Genomic DNA, 14,280 nt, shown 5'->3' on the forward strand with positions numbered 1-14,280 from the left:
CTGTCACAGGGAAATGGACACGGTTCTCACTAATGTCTCCTGTGGGGCTCACCTGGGGGTCTGAGGCAATGTGTTTCCCTCTCCAAAATACAAGCACTGAAATAAACGTGAGTGTCCAAAGCAGGAAGGCAACGCTGGGCCGAGGTGACCCACTCAATGTGGGATTTTAAGGGCAGGAGAAAGGGACCACTGAGCCCGTCTTAACGTCGGCAGAGAGAGCACAGGGACGTCAAAGTGCTTTACTACCGGGAATTCACAAATGTGTGGACAGCACGCACCAGTGAGAATTCCACATCTTTGGGGGGCGGTGCAGAACATGGGATGCCCAGGCCTCACAGCCAGGGACAGGGACAGAGCCCTTGACCCACTGTCCACACAGTTTCACATTGGGGGGGCCAGGGGGGCAGCCCAGCTGTGAGTTTTGCATAGCTCATGAAACCTTGTCCTCTTTCCCTTTTCACTTTGCCCTGGGTGACTGGGACACCCGCCCAGGACTTGGGACACATCTGGAGCCCTTGCCCTGTGAGGTCTTGCTGTCCCCTCCTAGTGGGGCCACTTCTGACGGGGAGAGGACGGGGGTCCAGAGGGCTTGGGGGCCCAGACAGATGGCCTATGGCAGGGCCCTGCTCCCCACAGCCCCCTTCCCTGGTTAAGGAATTTTTTGCTGAAAGGGCCGAGGAAATGTTGGTGGGTCTAAGCCCAGAGGCCACAGCCTCTATTCCGGGCAGCTCGGAGGTCACGCTCGTGTAGACAGGACAGCCAGAGGGTCAGCTTCAGGGCCCCCGCGTCCTCACCAGTGTTCTCAGATCCGGATGTGAAAGGTGCTAGAAAGAGAATTAGGGCCCCTCAGCAGGAGTCCCACTGGCCCCCGGCCCAGGGCACGGTCCCATAGGAGGATGCGAAGGACACAGCTGACCTCCGGGCAGGGGGGGTGAGCGGGAGCCCAGCTGTCGCCGGAAACCCCAGCCCCAGCCGCCGGGCCTCACCTGAGGAAGTCGGGAGCCTTGGCAATCATGTCCTCAAAGTCCGCGAAGCCCAGCTTGCCGTCGCCGTCCAGGTCGGCCTCCTCGATGACCTTGTCACACACGAGCACTACCTCGTCCTCGTCCAGCTCTGACTTGGTGAGCCGCGCCAGCGTGCGCTCCAGGTCCTCCTTACAGATGAAGTTGTCCGTGTTGAAGTCTGCGGGCGGGGGCAGGGTGCTCAGGCCCAAGCCAAATAGCACATCTGAGGAGTCGACACTCATGACCCCGTAAGACCCTGTGATGGTCCTCGGTCCAAACCTGGCCCGAGACCCTTCCAAGTCTGAGTCTGAGGCTTGGGACGGTGGGCCCTGTGCTCCCGCTGGAGCAGAGGAAATTGAGGCCCAGGAGGCCAAGCCACCGAGCCAAGGGCAGAGTGCTGCGTGGAGGGGGAGTCAGGACAGGTGTGTCTGCCGCTAAGTGCTCATCCACCATGGCCACGTTCTCCCAAAAGCACCATGTGGCCTCCTGCGGCCCCCTGCCAGGCGTGGCGGTGGTCAGGAGACTCGGGAGCCCTCAGAGGGAGGCCCAGGCTGGTCGCCGCGCACAGAGCGGGGCGCACGGCTCCAGTCTGCTTGGCAGACGGCACTACCGCTGCCCCAAGTACAGCCACCCGGCTCGCTGCAGTGACCCTGACACCCCGCACGCCACGTCTAGCTCGGCTGCCAGATCTCCGCCCCCCCCCCACTGGTCTGTCCAGCAAATTCCCATTTCTTCTCAGGTTTCAGATCAAACACCGCCTCTGGGGGGCTTTCTAGGTTACAGGGACCCCGCCGCTGGCCGCACCCTGACGCGAACGGCAGGGATGAGGAGTGTGGCGGCCCGCGGGAACGGCAGGGGCTCTGCCTCCTGGCACCACCCATGCAGTGGATTGGTGGGTCCAGGTCATGCACATGTGAAGAAACAGGGTCTTGCAGAGAGCACGTGACCCAAAGGGACACCCCTGGTCAGGGCTAGACCCTGAGCCCAGCCCTGAAACAGGTACCCGCATGGCCCATCTCAGGACTGGTGGGCAGGCATGGGTGGGATTTCCCTCGGCTCCCGAAGGGGCCCCCAGAAAGCTCTACAGAGACGTGCTGGCTGCCCAGCCGGCTGCATTCCTGTGCCGCTTTGATGGGAAGGAGCTGAGGCCCAGGAAGGGGGTGACCGTTGACGCGACTCTCCCCAACACCCAAGCCCGTGTCCCAGTTGGCCTTCCCACTCTGTCCCACAGCTGGGGCAGCAGAGAGTCTGGATACCCCTGAATCTGTCCCCACCTGCCCCCCACGACCCTCACGGGCAGACAACAGCATGCCCCACGCGTGCTGCCAGGGGTCCGAGGCTAGAGGGTGGCGGGTGCGGTGGGGCGTGGCGCGGGGAGGGCGGGCCCGCGGATGCAGTGCTTTGACACACACACGGGGTGCTGCGCGCACCGAGACCAGGCCCCGGAGGGCAGCACGGTGGCTACAAAAGGAAAAAGTCCGAGCGGCCCGGAGCCACAGGCTGGTCAAAGGTGCTGGGACACACAAGGTCTTTTGTAGCTCAGGCCCAGCCCCGCCCTGGAACTGGGTGTCCCCATGGGGGTACAGGCCAGCTGTGCCAAGTTCTCTCCTCTGGGGCCTGGTGTGACCACAGCCCCGGGAGCCCCGCTGCCTGGCCCAGGTGCCTTTTCCAGCCCCTGGCCTCTGGCGTACACGCCCACCACCCAAAGCCTGCAGTGGCCCCAGAGCCCCAGGTGCCTGGTCTAAGCTCCTTGGCTGGCTCCTTGCAGCCTGACCTGCAACCTCCCTCGGCTCACACCGCTTGGGTCTCTGCTCCTGGAGGCCTGGCACCTCCTTGCTGCTCCGTCCGTTGGGCACGCCTGTCCATAGACAGCCCCCAGGACCCCGCATCCCCAAACACAACCCCCCCCGGCCCCCGCCAGACCCCTCCAGGCCCCCACCGTAGATCTTGAAGGCGTAGTTAGCCTTGAGCTCCCGTGGAGCTGACTCGCACAGCACAGAGAACATGTCCACAAAGTCGTTGAAGGTGAGGTTCCCCTCGCCGTCCTCAGAAAAAGCCTCCACGATCCTTTCCTTGAAGGGGTTCTCCTGTAGGAAACAGCCACAGCGGTCGCGTGGGCACAGGGTACTGGGCGGACCCCAGAGAGACCGCTAGGCCTGTGTGGCCTCGGACAAGTGCGCCCCCCCGGCCGCCGGCACAGCTCGGCCGGTGTGTGACGGGATGAATAAAGCGTGATGGGGGTTGGGGGCGGTGCGCGGCCAGGCGCCCGGGCTCCTCCGGTCACGTTTCTCAGACGAGCATGGAGCTGGTGAGGCCAAGCTGGGCTCACCAGACACCCTCTCGTCTCAGACAGCCCTGGGCTAGGCCAGCTCAGGCCAAGGTCATGGGAGGCAGAAGTGGGGCCCCCAAGGCTCGGAGAAAGGGGAGGACAAATGGCAAGACTCGGGGGGGCTAGTCAGAGTCCAGGCCACTGTCAGCCTGCTCGGGGGCCTGCCGCTCCAGGAGCCACACCCCAACTCCGTCCTCTGGTCCCAGGTCTCCGGGGCTCCCTCTTCCTGGAGTCCCCACCCCAAGTGGGCTTGGCCGCCCCCACTCTGTGCCGGGCCAAGGAGACTCAGAAACCACCTGCCTAGCGGCCAGAGTGCCCCACACCCGAGTGACCTCCGGGCCGGCGCTCAGGCCCTTCTCTAGGCTGGCAGGCACACGTCAGGGCCAAGCCTGGGCCTCACTGTCCCTCAGGATAGAGGTCACAACTGGAACAGAGACCAGAAAGGACGCTACATGGTGCCCTGACCCTGAGTCACACATCCAAGGCTTGGCCAGGGGCTCCTGGCAACATCTCACAGCGGGATGCAGCTGTGCCCTGAACACCAGTCTCCCTTACCCCTGGCGGGCACTGGAACTCATGAAATGAAACCTTCCCGTCGAACACACATGTGGTCTGAGGTCCAGCAGCGTCCGCGGGCGAACGGAATCTCGCCCCCTCCACCCAGACCTGCGGACCCCCAGCGGCCTTCTGACGAGATCGGCAGGTCTGAGAAGGGTGATGGGGGGTGACCGGAGGTGAGAGGCAAAAGCCAGACAAGGCGGAAGATCCGTCTACAAAGGCAGACACAAGCGGGCGCCTGGGGGGCTCCGTCGGTTAAGCGTGGGACACTCGGACTGGGCTGGGTCATGATCTCAGGGCCACGAGATGGAGCCCCGTGCCAGGCTCTGCGCTCAGCGTCCACTTGTCCCTCTCCCCCTGCTCGGTCACTCCCTCTCAAAAAATAAATAAAATCGTACAAAAGAAGAGAGCAGACACGCTCTGCCTTGAAGAGCCGCCTGGCCGTTGCACAAGGGGCAGGGGAGTGAGTGCAGCCCCTGCGCCGCCCCTGCACGCCAGCCTGTGCATTCAGGGTGCAGGGGAGCAGGCAAGCCCTGGAGGGCAGAGCAGCCTCAGCTGGGGTCTGGGGGCATGAGCGGCCTGCGTCCCAGCCCCTCCCGGCGGCAGCAGCCTCGCGCGTACCCGGAGCTCCGGCATCTGGATGATGAGGCTCATGGGCACGTGGACCACGGGGCTCTTCCTGTAGTCCATGGGGACGAGGTTGGGGGCCAGCTCGTAGAACCGCGCGTGGAGCCTGCGAGGGAGGCAGAGGGGAGGAGCTGGAGGGGTGCACCCCGGTGCGGCCCACCCTGTACCCCAGTCTTGTGCATGGCACACTCCCCCCCACCCCGGCCCTTGCTCTGCCCACAGGGCTGGAACCTGTGAGGGAAGCCAATAACCAGGTCATGTCCTGGCCCCTTGCACCATCCCCCGCAGGCCAGGCCCCACTTGCGGGGTCCACAACCAGACCTTTGTGTTCCCCTTTGGGCTCCCATAAGGGTCTTCTATGTGCTAGGCACGTCCCCTTGGCCATGCAGATATACTGCAGGCCCAGCTCACAGCTCAGCAAACCGAGGCCTGAGGAGGCTAGAAGCCGTCTGTCTAGGACCCCCCAACTACAACTCTAAGGGTCCATGGCGGGAACAAAGACCAGGAGCTCTTTACCATTCTGCGGCCCCAAAGCTGCTAAGACCTGGCTGTTGGCTGCCCCTGCCTCAAGCCGGGCTGCGAGGCCTGGTCTCTGGAATAGCTGCCAGCCTCCCCCCCCCCCACCCACCCCCACCCACCCCCACCTCCACAGGAAGCCCCTGTGGACCCTGGGCCGTGAGGGACCTCCTCGCACCTCCCTGGGCGGCCTAGCACTCAGGTGGAGGCCCTTTCTTGGCTCTTCGGGCCTCTTCTGCCCTGTGTTTCTGTGTCTACGCCCCTAACATTGCAGACAATAACCCCCAACTCCCAGGCCCAGACAAGTACAACTTATGGGGGACAAGTGTGGGGCACTGAGCAGGGACTGAGGCAGGTCCCTTGCCCAAGGTGAGGCCCAGGGCTGTTGGGAGTGGCATCAAGGTGGCCCCAGAGCTCCTGCCCACACCTGCCCTGCGCCCCCAAAGCCAGGTCTGCTTGCGAGTGGTAGACCCTGTGGCAGGCCTGTGGGCAACCAGCCAGCCCTCTCCAGCAGAGCGCGGAAGTGTGCCTCTGGCTCCCCCAGGTGACGACAGCTCTGTCTAGCAAGTGCTCACTCTGTGCCCTGCTCCCGGTCAGTGCCCCTTGTGGACAACTCAAGGTCACTCCCACACCACCCCAAGACGCAGGTGTCATCCTCTCCATAGTTTCCGGGGAGGAAACTGAGGCTTCGAGGGGTACGTGCCCACCCAGCACACCAGCCAGTGAGTGGTGGGGCCCAGACTCGAACCCAAGGCCCTCCAGGTTCCAACCATTGGGCTCCTCCCAGCCCAGCGGCACCTGGCTCAGAGTCCGAGCAGGGCACAGGCAGAGCAAAGTGCCACAAGCCTACCCTGCCGGCCACAGGTTCCCGTAAACACCCCGAAATCACAATGAAGCTCTGGGGCTTAGAGACACAGCGCTGGAGGGAAACAAGCTGAGGCCCGTCCCCTGGCTGGGGGCACGTGAGCAGACAGCGGGGTGACCGGACCAAGCCGGACTCCCCACCGGGCGCACTCAAGGGCTTTCTTTGCTCTTGCTTTCGGAATTACTGTCCCCAAACACGGAGCCAGGACCTCCATACCCCAATTCAGGCAGCTGGGGTGGAGTACTTAACCCTGTGTTCAACTTCCAACTGTCACATTATGCCCCCGGCCCCCTGCCCTTGACCCTGGACATGCTGGGGCGTGATGCTGCGTGCGCCTGGGCATCACCTGACCCTTCCAAGGTCACATGGGGTCAAGTGAGGTGGCGGCTGGAGCCCGCACCTCGCTGGCTGGTGGTCTGACCCTGGGGTGAGTCAACTTCCCTATCAGAAAATGGGGACTGTCTTACTGTCCTCACATGTGGGGCTCAAAGATGGCACTACAGAAGCCAGCGGGACCTCAGCTGCCCCCCACCAGGAGGAACTGGGGAGAGGGCGCAGGGCAGGCAGGGTGGCGTGTCCCCTTGTGGGGGGGGGCCAACCTCCACCCTGACTCTAGGACAAAGTGACATGGCCATTTTTTTTCTTTTTAGGAAAACTTGAAGCGAATTGGGAAGGCTGAATCACTGTGGGAGAAACTCGGAACAAGGAAGTGCATCCCTGCTACCCCCTCCCAAGGCAGGGCCCGCTGCGCTCCTGGAGGCTTCCGCACGACGGACCCTGCCCTGTGGGGCGTGCTTCAGCGCGCAGGGCAAGCAGGTAAGAGCCTCTCCGCTCATCTCAGAGAGTTAGCAAGAACCCTGTCCTCTGACCCCAACGGGCGGCATCCAGGATGGGCCGACGGCGCACACACAGGTGCTAGAATCTTACAAGATGCGCCTACGTCAAGTCCAACGGAGTTGGAAGCTTCATGCACTCAGACCATGGAGGAGGCCTGCCAGGAATACACGGGTGTCCGAAAATCTGGGACCCCACGTCACAGCAATAGGTTAAAAACCATTTTTATTAACTTGGCAGCTGCATTTACGACTGGATGGTTGTAAGGACACGGGGAAGACCCCCAGACATCCGCAGGCCGTGTTCACACTGACGGTGCCCGCACGACGGGGGCGCACGGGAACAGGAGGACGGGGCTGCCGCCTGCGACCAAACCCACTGCCCGACGGCTTCCGGTTGTAGAGTGTTTGTTAACACAAGTATTCATGAAGTATCAATTTTTACCAATAATAAAGCTCTCTATGCTTAGTAACACAGAAAGAAAGGGTTGCTTCACACCAGCGCCCAGCCCCGTACTTAAACAGTGACCTAGCAGAGACCCCGGGAGTGTGGGACACCCACTGTCACGGTTGTCACACAGCATCCGTCTGAGAGCACTGGGCTCCGTGACCAGTCAGGGACATAGGCGGAGTATGGAAGTACTGGAAAGGAGGAGGCAAGTTATTTGCCAAAACCAAAAACTGTCAGTTTAAAGACTACCAATGAGAAATGGCTCAGCAGCCATCCAGCGCCAAATAGTTTTCTATGTTCCGTCATCCGCCTATTCAAAAATTAGATATAAAAAACCCAATTCACAATTAGGGGAAAAAAACCCCACCAAGACCCCCCAAACAACAAACTATGAAATAAACTCAAAGTGTGTAAAAAGAGAGGAAACGTTCAAGGGCGCCTGGGCGGCTCAGTGGGTTAAGCCTCCGCCTTCAGCTCAGGTCATGATCTCAGGGTCCTGGGATCGAGCCCCACATCGGGCTCTCGGCTCAGCGGGGAGCCTGCTTCCCCCTACTCCTCTGCCTGCCTCTCTGCCTACTTGTGATCTCTGTCTGTCAAATAAGTAAAATCTTAAGAAGAAGAAAAAAAAAAAAGATAGGAAACATTCAGGTGGTGGGGTAAGTGCCGCTCTTTTCCTCCTTGGAACCCCGTAACGGTGACAACGATGTCACCATTGTCGCACACAGTGACCACAACCTTAACCGTAGTCTGCAACAGGGTCATGCAAGAGCGGGCCGACCGGACTCCGAAGTCCGCCGGGCCGGATGAAGGCAGGAGAGTGGGCGCAGGCCTGGAGCAGAGGCCTCTGTGGCTGTCTGCCCCTCGGGTGTGAAGACGGCTGGCAGGAACAGCAGGTCCCCCGGGGGGCGCAGACGGTGCCCGTCTACAGAAGGGCGGTCCGTGACAGACGGCACCGGAAAGCACCGGGAGGGATGGATTCTTCTGGAAGTTGTGGACTGGCCGACGGTCCACATTTGGGGCTAGCACGCCGGGAACAGTAAGTAAACTAAGACAATAACCCAAACCGTAGCTGCCAAACAGACGAATTAGAACATGGCTTGAAGAGCCTGGATCTGCGGCAAGGCCACGAGCGACAGGCCCAAAGAAAGGGAAGAGCCGCGGGTGGGCCGCTCAGGGGTGGTGCGGGGATGCAGGCCACGGCCTTGACTTCTGGACCTCCCAGGAGCAGGAGGCCATCAGAGCCGGGGCCAGAGGGCCCTCAGATGCCAGGGCCACGGGGACAGAGCAAGGGGCCTGCGGGAGGAGGCCGGGTCTTCAGTGCTCTGTGACTCTGGCCGGCTGCGGAGCCCCACCTGCAAAGTGGCGATAAAAGCGTTCTCCTCTTACGCGGTCACAGCGAGGATTAAGTGACAGAGCCTGGAACCACCCACCATGGCGCCTGGTGTGCAGGACCAGAGCGGCGGAGAGCTCGGTTCCTGGCACAGGGCTGTGGGTGCCGGCGGGGCAAGCTCTGAGTCCACCGCCGCCTGAGCTCACGACGCTCCTCCTCAGGTCCAGCCAGCACAGCCAGCCCCCGTGAGGGCCCCAGCCCCTGCCCCGTCCCCTCGCCGGCGGGGGTGGGGTGGGGTGGGGGTGGACGGGGACGGGTGGACGGGGACGGACGGAAGCCGCACTTACTTGAGGATGTCCTTCTTATTGAAGAAGGTGCAGTCCTGCAAAGGGAAAACACACACACAGTCCCTTGCAAGTCCCAGGATCTTTCCTCCCTTGGGATCTCGCAGACTCATACCGCTCCTCCTCGCCTGCCCCGCCCCTGGCCAAGAGGCGCTGCTTCCCGAAGCTTCTGTCCTGGCGGTGGGGGGGGGGGGGAGTGTGTACATGGTGTTGAGCAGCATTCATGGGCAGATGGAGAGGTCACCGAGGTGCAGACTGCCCGGCGGGACAGCACGGAGAGGGGCTGGGAGACAAGCTGGAGCAAGGGCCCTAGGGCCTCAGCTGCAGCGGCTCGCCATCCTTAGCCTTAGCGCAGAGAGGGGGAGTCCGAGGTCCACAGGCTGGGGAAACCCCAGCATCTCCCTGACCTCTGAAGCCACCAGAAGAGCTGGGGTCACACAGGGAAGCTGGGGTGTGGGGCAGGACCGGCGAGGAGGCAGGCAGGCGGGGAGGGGCTGGTGGCACCGGGACAGAATCAAGGGTGGAGGCTGCCAGGGACCCTCAGACAGGTGTTTCTCCGGGTGGGGGTAGCACACGGGTCCTAAGGCCTCCTGGTCATAAACTCCTCTCAGCTGTCCCCCCCTGCTCTGGATGTCCTGCCCCGTGATGCAGTCGGTTACCAGGCCAGGCCACGGTGGGAAGTCAGCGGCGCAAAGATCCAGCAGCAGAAGGCTCCTGTGCTCACCCCTGCGGTCTGGACCCTCTGCCCTTGCTCGCTGTTGCCCATGGGAGCAGGCGGCCCCTGAGGCTCTGTAGAGCCCGGAGACCCCGAGGCAGTATGCTGTGCAGAGCGGGCCGACGAGGGGCTCGCGGCTGCTGCGCTGGATGGGACCTGAAACCGCCGGAGCAGCTGGACCGCGCTGAGGACAGTCCCAGCACTGAGGACAGTCCCAGCACTGAGGACAGTCCCAGCATTGAGGACAGTCCCACTGGGCGCCTCTGGGAGAGCTGAGTGGGGGAGCGGCGGGCGTTTCCAGGCCACACGTAGTCCGTCGGTCCTTCTGAGCCACACGCTGCTACCCAAGAGTTGCACTAAGAGCCCTCATGCTGCCCTGGCCTTCTAGGAACCTAGGAGCTTCTCCTGGAGGGCTAGGCTTTGCTGTGGGCCCTAGCTCCTCTGTCTGCCCCCCACCCCAACAAGCATGGAGAGAGAACGCCCTGTCCCGCAGGCCCCAGACACAGGCGGGGACTGTGTGGACTGATTTCCTCAAGCCCCCGGATCTCAGCAGCAGGTCCCAAAGGCTGCCCAGCTGAGTCGTCCAGGTACAGAACCCCCTCAGCCCCAGGGCTGGCTCTGCGGCCTGAAGGTGCCCAGTGAGAAGGGCCAAGGCTCTCCCAACCAGCCTGGTGGGCGTGTCAGCATCACCACCAACGGGGAGGCCCTGGCTTCTGGTCTCTGCGTCCTGGCCTATCCTCTCTTCCTCTCCTTGCTCCTCTGCCCTGGGCTGAAGAGTATGTGGGTCCTGACCCAGGGCCCTACAGGCAAAGATGCACAAGTTTCTCATATGATCCTGGTCCCTTATCAAACCACTTACATCTGTCCCCCTCAATGGTCCTCAAGGTGCCTGGATGGACAGCACCCGCCTCTCAGGCTGCACTCCAGACCTACTGAGTCACAAACTCAAGGCGGGGGCAGGAATCTGCATTTTTAGATCCTCCGGCTTCAGTGGTGCTGATGCCGGCTAAGTCGAGGGCCTCAGCTCTAGAGCAGAATCAGCTGGGGAGCTGTTTAACCTCCTGTGCCCTCTCCCAGCAGCCCCGGCCCCGGCCCCACCACTAGCTCTAGCCCCAGCAGCCCCAGCAGCCCCAGCAGCCCCAAGGAACAGATCCCGTAGAGCAGAATCCCCAGGGCTAGAGCCAGGCATCAGTTTCAAAGCTACTCTGATGCCTGCATGCACACCCCGGGCTGAGAGCCACACCTCGACCGGGCCTGGTCCCTGGGGCTCCGATTATCCAGTTCTGTTCAGTCCTCACCACTAGCCGATGGGGGGCCAGGGCGAGAGGCATTACCTCCCCATTCTATAGATGTGAAGACTGAGGTTCCGTGAAGTTGATGGTTTGCTCTTAGCTGTACATGCAGCCCAGAAGGGCTGACTGCAGCTCGGGCCTCTGTGCTTCCTGATCGTGGCCTGCTGCTGGAGGGTCCACCCACGACCACTGCACGTGACGGCGTCCTGCTCCCGCTGTGTGTGCTGATGCCCGGCGCACCACAGGTGCTCAATACGTGCAGATGGGATGAGGAACCAGGCCTCTGCAGGTAAACTTCCCGCTGGCTGCAGAAGGTGTCTGTGAAGGCGCTGACCCTGCCTCCCCTAACCTCGCCCGCCTCTGAGCACCAGCAAGGCTGCCGTGAAGCCACACATCAGCGGACAGTCTGCTTCTGCTGACTTATCTGCCTGAAGCCCGTGGCAGGAAGCAGTCCCCAGGGGGCGAATATGGCAGGAACCTTAAAAGCTTCTCAGGGTTCTGAGTAGGCTGGTGGGGTCGGCAAAGGAGAGGTTTTGTAGCCACATTCAAAGTCTGGTCTTGCTTTGGATCCTTAGGCGGAGACAGAGGCGGGCTCCCAGGAGAGCTACAGGACTTGCTCAGGGCTGAAATCATGGGCTGCCTGAGTGCAAGCAGAGAGCCAGGACGGAGCGGCAGTGGTGGGTTCTGGGGAAGGCAGGGAGCCCTGCTTTGGGGAGGGAGAGGCCTGGGGGATGGATCGATTGATCAGGAAGGCAGAGAAGTCTGGAGAGAAACCTGAACTTGGGCATCACTGGCACCTGCAGAGGGGGAGGGGGAAGGTGGAAAAGGCTATAACTGGGGCCCTGGCCGGCGAGGGGCTGCCTGGACAGCCGAGGGACAGGGCTGGGGCTCTCAGGTTTCTGAGCCGGAGAGGGGCGGGGAGGTGGCTGTACCTGGGGCCCTGACTGGCTGGACAGCCGAGGGCGGGGGCTGGGGGCTCTCATTTCTCCCAGCCTGCCTGGCTGTGGCGGGAGGATCACAACCCAGCCCTGGGCCTGGCTCAGAAGCGTAACCCAATACCTGCTGGTGTGCGTGGAAACCCAGGCCCCCAGCCACACCGGGCCACTCTTCACTACTGAGCAGTCTCCCTACTGATCGCCAGGGACCACGCGGCCCCTGCCCCTGGAGTGCCTCCTGCACAAGTGAGCCACTCTCGCCGAGTCCTGCAAAGCAAAAGCTCCTCTTCCCCGCGGTGTTCCGCCGCCCACCAGGGCCCTCCCCAGGAGCTGCCCGCGTTGAGGGCCTCTCGGGAGGCCGGCCAGCCTCCAAGACCAAGAGCACCCACAGTCCCTGCCCCCAAACAAATGCAGAGAGCCTTGGGCTAGAGCCCTGAATGGTGCCTCAGCCTCTGTTTACTGTTCTGTGAAACGGGGATGAAAAGCACCCGGCTGTGAGGGACCCGTTCCAGGGCCTGGTACCCGGCAGCCGGGCCGTGACTGCGGCTCCCTGCGCCTTCTCAGGGCCTCACGTGGAGCTGACAACCACTACCGACAGTCGGGGCCTCTGTTTTACCTCTGCCCACATGGGAGGGCTCCCACGTCCAGCCCACCACCAAACTAATAGCTGGGGAAGGCAGCAGGCGGCCTCACGGCTCCCACAGCACAACCAGGGCCCCCTGCCCGGGGGGAGTGGGGTAAGAGGCATCCCCTTGGGCCTTGGAGGAGGAAGAACGCAGGCAAAGGGAGGGAGAAAGAGCTGGCGCGTCACGGCTGCTGTGGGTAGTCGGGGGTGGCTCAAGTGGGCAGGGCAGTGAAGGGGCCTGGGAGGCTGGCCAGGGCCCCGGGGTCAGGGCTGGGCCTTCCTCCTGAACCCCATTCTGCGCCCCCGTCCTCCACCCACGGGTGGGAGGGCTCTGGACACCTGGTCTGGACAGTTCTGGGACTCTGTAGGCAGGAGGTCCTGGAAGGGTCTTAGGGGGTGGCTGCTGGGGGACTGGGGACCACGAGATGTGGACCGGTACTGGCCCGCCGCCCTGCAGCAACCACCTCCACGCCGGACCAGCGGGAGGGGCCCTACGGATCAACAAGGCGCCCCCAACTCAGAACTGCATTTGCGGCAGCTGCGCCTCACTCCCGACAGGACAGGACCCCGCTCTCCCGGGCTGCTTCCTGGGATAGGGGCTCCTCCCTCCAGCCCGCGTCTGATGACCCGCCAGCTCTGTGCCAAGGTGGGCGCTGGGGCAGGGGTCGCGTCCGGGCCAGGGCCCAGAGCAAGGCGGCTGAAGGCGGGCGAGCGCGCCGGCGAGCATCCCCCACGGGAAAGCGCTCTCAACGCGAGGGTGGGGAAACGGAGGCTCGAGGTCACGGCCCAAGGTCACGCTTGGAGCTGAAGCAGGGGCAGGGTCCGCAGCCCGCACGCGGCGCGGAGAGCGGAGGAGGGCGGGCGCCGGCTCACCTGGTAGTTGTCCAGCTGCTCCTCCGTGAAGATGGTCTGCTTGTTCCCCATGGCGGCCGCCGGCCGTCGCCGCAGCCCGAGCTCGCGGCCACCGCGACCCGCCCCGCAGCCCCGCAGCCCCGCAGCCCCGCGGCCAGCCGGAGGCGGGAGCGCGACCCGGAGCGGCGCGGAGGGGGCCGGGCGACTCCGCCCCGCCTTGAGGCAGCCGCGCCCTCCCCGTCAGGGGCCGCCTCTTCCGGCCTCCGGCCGGGCGTGGCCAACACTTCCGGCCGGGCGTGGCCGGGACTTCCGGCAAGGCGAGCGGGACTTCCGGCCGAGAGGGGGCAGGACCCCCAGCTGGGCGGGGTCAAGGTTAATGGTGGGCGGGGCCGAGACTTCCGGCCCGGCGGGGTCTGGACCACTCGCGGGGCGGGGCCGGGACACCCGGCTGGGCGGGGCCGGGCCCTCCCTCCCGGCCAGGCGTGGGACTGGGGCCCGCGGGGCAAGGCTGACGACGCGCGGGGCCGGGGCGCCGGCCGCGGAAGACTCCGTGGCGCGGGGATGCGGTGCGGGGGGCCTGGCGCCCCTTCACCGGGGCTGGGCGGCCTCGCGGCGCGGGGCGGGCGCTCGGGCGCTCGGGAGGGGTCGGGGAGCGGGAGGCCCGCGCGGCCCTGGGCCACGGCCCGGGCATGGCCTCTCCGGCCGTCCGGTCTCTTAGGCGGGCGGGCAGGGTCCGCTGGTCTGTCTTTGCAGCCCCGGGTGCCCACGCGGGACCGCGGAGGCCTTGCCGTGTCCGGAGAAGTGGGGCAAAGGCCGGGACGTTGAGCCAATGCCAGAGACCTTCGCCCGCAGACTCTCCGCTGAGTCCGGTCAGGGCTCCGGCCCAGACCTGTGCGTGCTGACCCCCGGGCAGCGGGTGCCGCCGGCGTCCTCTGCGGCGCGCGGGCGGGGACACGCGCTGAGAGCCCTTCAGTCACTCGCGCAGGTCCCCCTCGCCCGGGCCC

The 14,280-nt window shown here is 64.0% G+C and overlaps 1 protein-coding gene across 4 annotated transcripts; it reads right to left on the reverse strand.

The window, feature by feature from the left end:
* Nucleotides 1–200: 200 nt before the first annotated feature.
* CIB2 (calcium and integrin binding family member 2) lies at nucleotides 201–13,400 on the reverse strand. Of its 4 annotated transcripts, XM_044229794.1 has the most exons (7): nucleotides 13,298–13,374; nucleotides 10,907–11,661; nucleotides 8,861–8,895; nucleotides 4,513–4,624; nucleotides 2,944–3,091; nucleotides 987–1,182; nucleotides 201–824 (listed from the first exon to the last, which is right to left on the reverse strand). In XM_044229794.1, the coding sequence occupies exons 4-7, from the start codon at nucleotides 4,579–4,581 to the stop codon at nucleotides 803–805; spliced, it is 435 nt and encodes a 144-aa protein (XP_044085729.1). In that variant the 5' UTR covers nucleotides 4,582–4,624; nucleotides 8,861–8,895; nucleotides 10,907–11,661; nucleotides 13,298–13,374; the 3' UTR covers nucleotides 201–802. The 4 variants fall into 4 exon arrangements, with proteins under 4 accessions (XP_044085729.1, XP_044085728.1, XP_044085730.1 ...); XM_044229793.1 differs by lacking the exon at nucleotides 10,907–11,661 and having other exon boundaries at nucleotides 13,298–13,400; XM_044229795.1 differs by lacking the exons at nucleotides 8,861–8,895; nucleotides 10,907–11,661 and having other exon boundaries at nucleotides 13,298–13,393.
* Nucleotides 13,401–14,280: the final 880 nt, after the last annotated feature.

The sequence above is a fragment of the Neovison vison genome, chromosome 13 (genome assembly GCF_020171115.1).
Source record: "Neovison vison isolate M4711 chromosome 13, ASM_NN_V1, whole genome shotgun sequence".
Classification (NCBI taxonomy): Eukaryota; Metazoa; Chordata; class Mammalia; order Carnivora; family Mustelidae; genus Neogale; species Neogale vison.

Bases quoted from the DNA above. Each gene is read 5' to 3' on its own strand.
- CIB2 (XM_044229793.1), bottom strand. From the start codon at position 13,348: ATGGGGAACAAGCAGACCATCTTCACGGAGGAGCAGCTGGACAACTAC. The intron at 8,896-13,297 runs GTGAGCCGGCGC...TTCCCTTTGCAG, and splicing joins AGCAGCTGGACAACTACCAG to GACTGCACCTTCTTCAATAA. The intron at 4,625-8,860 runs GTAAGTGCGGCT...CCTCCCTCGCAG, and splicing joins AATAAGAAGGACATCCTCAA to GCTCCACGCGCGGTTCTACG.